Genomic DNA, 3,375 nt, shown 5'->3' with positions numbered 1-3,375 from the left:
TTTCTACCATTATTTTTCATTTTCAGGTTACTTTCTAGTGAGATGAGAATTTTAAAATCAATTTTTAGTTTAGACCGGCCTTATAGCAATAAAATTCCAGTAATGAGAATGTGCACATAAGACACACTCGTGGCCTACCCTCATCATATGACCACACTTATTTGAAGGCAAGTGCATCATGCCAGACAGCCTTCTGTGATGCAGCCAGGAGGATTAGAGTCGCAGGGCCTGGGGACGGACATTTGGACCTTTCTTCAGTGTATTTTTACATTATCAAATTCTTACAAGAATCTGTGTTACTTGAATATTTTATGGACTATCCATCTTTTTAAAATTTGTAATGCAAAGCTGCTGGTAATGGGGAGTTAAAAAAAACATAAAGAATGTCTTTCTATCAGAATTGCTATAAAGACTTTACTACACCCAAGAGAAAACTTGGTTCATTTGCTCTAAAGGTTTTTTCCAGAAAAAAGTCATTTCTGTTGTATGGGGTGCTTGAAGTGAGAAATCATAATTTTTTCATCTTTGTCAGTGATGAGCAGGTAGTCAGTCAGTATCAGTCAGTTGAACAAACATAGTGCATTGTTTCATACTTTAATAGCAATAGATATTCAAAGAATTTTTAATGAAGCAAAAACTGGTTTTTAAAATGTTTATGGTACTTTGTTCATTTTTAATGTACTCTTCTGAAGTAATAAAAATCAATTGCTTTTTGTTGCTCTTAATCCTTTACTTTAAGAAAAATTAGTGCTTATAAAGGTAGGAACTAGGATTGCATTCCTGGAATTTTTCTAATCAATAGCAACAGATATTGTAATTCTTACCTGTAACCAGTCCTGTCCAGCAACCTTTGGTGTTATTTGAAGAAACTCACATGTTAGTTTACTGAAAAACAGAGATTGAAAACTAAATAAAACCCACGTCCATGTTCACGTTGTGTTTTTTTGTTTTTTTGTTTTTTGTTTTGTTTTGCGGAACCGGGCATTGAACTCAGATCTTTGCGTTTGCCAGTCAAGCGCTTATCCTACTGAGCCATCTCCCCGGCCCCTATGAGCCATCTCCCTGGCCCCCATGTTCACTTATAACGTGAACCAGGATGTTACAGGTGAGATGCAATGTAGTATATTTTTAAAGGCTACTTATTACCCAGAAAAAGCAGTAGAAAACATTGAGAACAAAAAGATAAATCTACACATAAGGGGAACTTCCCAAGAGCAGCACTCAGTGTTGTCATCCTAAAGGACAGAATCAAGGAAACTTTTTGTCCTTGAGACATTTTATGATAATTGAACAAATACCATGATGTGTCATAGTATAAAGCCAGATCAAAGAAAAATTTGAACAGATATTTTTCTTTCAAGAAAGGAAGTACTGATTCCTTTTGTAGCTTTTATTATATTTGTTTATAAAACTGGATATTTTCAAGTCAGAAATAACATTGTCATGGAAAAAAATAGAGCAAAGTCAAGACAATGCTATAACTTTTTAGCTGAGCAAGATATGGATGATTTTGCACTATTGCTGGACACCACTTGAATGAGAAGGTAGGCGCAGCTGACCTTACATCAGGTGAACTAGTCAAACTAACCAACTGCTTCTTACCAGAAAATTCTTGATCCAACTTGAAAGAATCTTTCTTGTGAGTAAGGCTTTCTTTTTATCAACCACAGAGTCATATCTTACTGACATAAAGGTTTCCAAAATAAAATGATTGTGCCTAATAACCAAGTATTCATAATTTTTTCTTTCCATAGGGAATATCGGCATAGAAAGAAGGCATTATAGCCATCAGGTAGATTCAGCACCGATGGTAAGCCAGTTGTTAAAAGTCGATCACCTATAAAATTGTGCTGCTTACAGGGACTCAGTGGCATTGTAGAAAACTGTACCTTCCTTTTGCTTCTTATATCCCTGTAAGAAGATTAACCTTTTGTTTTCTAATTAATTTCTAATTAATAAAGAAAACTTTGTAATACTTGCTAAAAGATAGTAAAATACTGTTTTTATATGTATTTGTAGAACATTTTAACTTAAAAAGTTTTGATTAAGTAATTAAACCTTTTTATAAATTGATGTGTATACTTTTATTTAAAGTGAATGTTTTTGTACAGTATTATTATTATAGAGTAAATGCTTATAGTAGTGAAAGAACAATATAATGTTTCATTTCTCTGACAGTGTTGCTTTGCTGTAACACTACAGAAGGAAAATCTTACCATTTGTTTTTCTTTTACTGTTAAAAGGGTATTTAATTAAAGTACTGCTTGCTATGTTTAAAGGTATATATTTTAAAAGGAAAAGAATTTGCTCTTCTTTTGGAGTATCTGCATATATTTTTATGAAATATACATCAATTGCTAATTGCTGGTTGAAAGATTTATAAGGTAATATAGATAGCATTGCATCTCAATTTTCCTTCAACTTAAGGTCATTTATTATATTTTCTATGCAAATCTTTTAAGCACTACATACAACTATTTCCTATTGTGAGAAAGATTTGATAATACCTTTTATAGGAAAAGACAATAATCCATATTTGCATTTTCTTGCTGATTAATAATAGCCTCTTTAGAAAATTGACTCCGTTTTCTATCCATAATAAATCTACATGACTGGTTGAGCTAGTATGTGAGGAATTAGTTATTAACATAGTCATAAGAAGTACTTGGCTATCAAATGTTTTTCACTTATCCTTTAGTTAGAATCTTCAGAGTAATCATAACATTACCTAAGTTTTGTTCTTTAATAATAAGAATTAAAAATTAGAATTGAGGAAATTTATTAACGTATTTGAGAAATATAATTAAATTATATTACGTGTTTTTGAGATTTGTTCTATTCCCACGAGCCTTCCCATGGCACCTGTGTTTACATTTCCTTGTTTATACTTCCTGGAACTCAGAAGAGCTCAGTCTGGCGGGTTTTTTATTGTACTTTCTAAGGTGATTGCAGATCATCCCATGCTAATTAAATGACGTAGGAGAGCACAAATTTTGGATTTAAAATTTTTATCTTGTAAAACGCTAATGCACATGAACTTATGAAAAATAATAGTTTTAATGTTTACCGTAATCCTTTAAGGATATCAAAACAATTCCTCAAATTAGGAACTAAACCTAATGTATAGCAGTGTAGGTATTCTTTGTATTTTGGTGAGCCTTTTTGGGTTGGGTTATGAAATTGTGGCTTCTAGCGGACTAGCACCATATCTTCTCTGTACAACCAGTAACTTTTCATGTACTTGAAGTACACACTCCCCCCCCACCCAAAGCCGCGTTTAGTTTCCCAGGATTTGACTTGAGCCCACTTTCCTGTTGATATGTTTTTCTGAGGAAGGACTAGCTACTCTTCCCATGTGTTGCCTTACTACAAACC

The 3,375-nt window shown here is 32.9% G+C and overlaps 1 protein-coding gene across 4 annotated transcripts in view; it reads left to right on the top strand.

The window, feature by feature from the left end:
* LOC101579400 (jouberin) overlaps positions 1–3,375 on the top strand; it is a 181,013-nt gene that overhangs the window by 98,825 nt on the left and 78,813 nt on the right. For all 4 annotated transcript variants that reach the window (XM_023712174.1, XM_023712173.1, XM_023712176.1 and 1 more), the window contains exon 12: positions 1,755–1,810. In XM_023712174.1, the coding sequence (XP_023567942.1) occupies positions 1,755–1,810 (56 nt within the window). The remainder of the gene's footprint in view (positions 1–1,754; positions 1,811–3,375) is intronic.

Source organism: Octodon degus, unplaced genomic scaffold, assembly GCF_000260255.1.
Source record: "Octodon degus isolate 3935 unplaced genomic scaffold, OctDeg1.0 scaffold00024, whole genome shotgun sequence".
NCBI classification, from domain to species: Eukaryota; Metazoa; Chordata; class Mammalia; order Rodentia; family Octodontidae; genus Octodon; species Octodon degus.
This window is presented reverse-complemented; position numbering and strand designations above follow the sequence as displayed.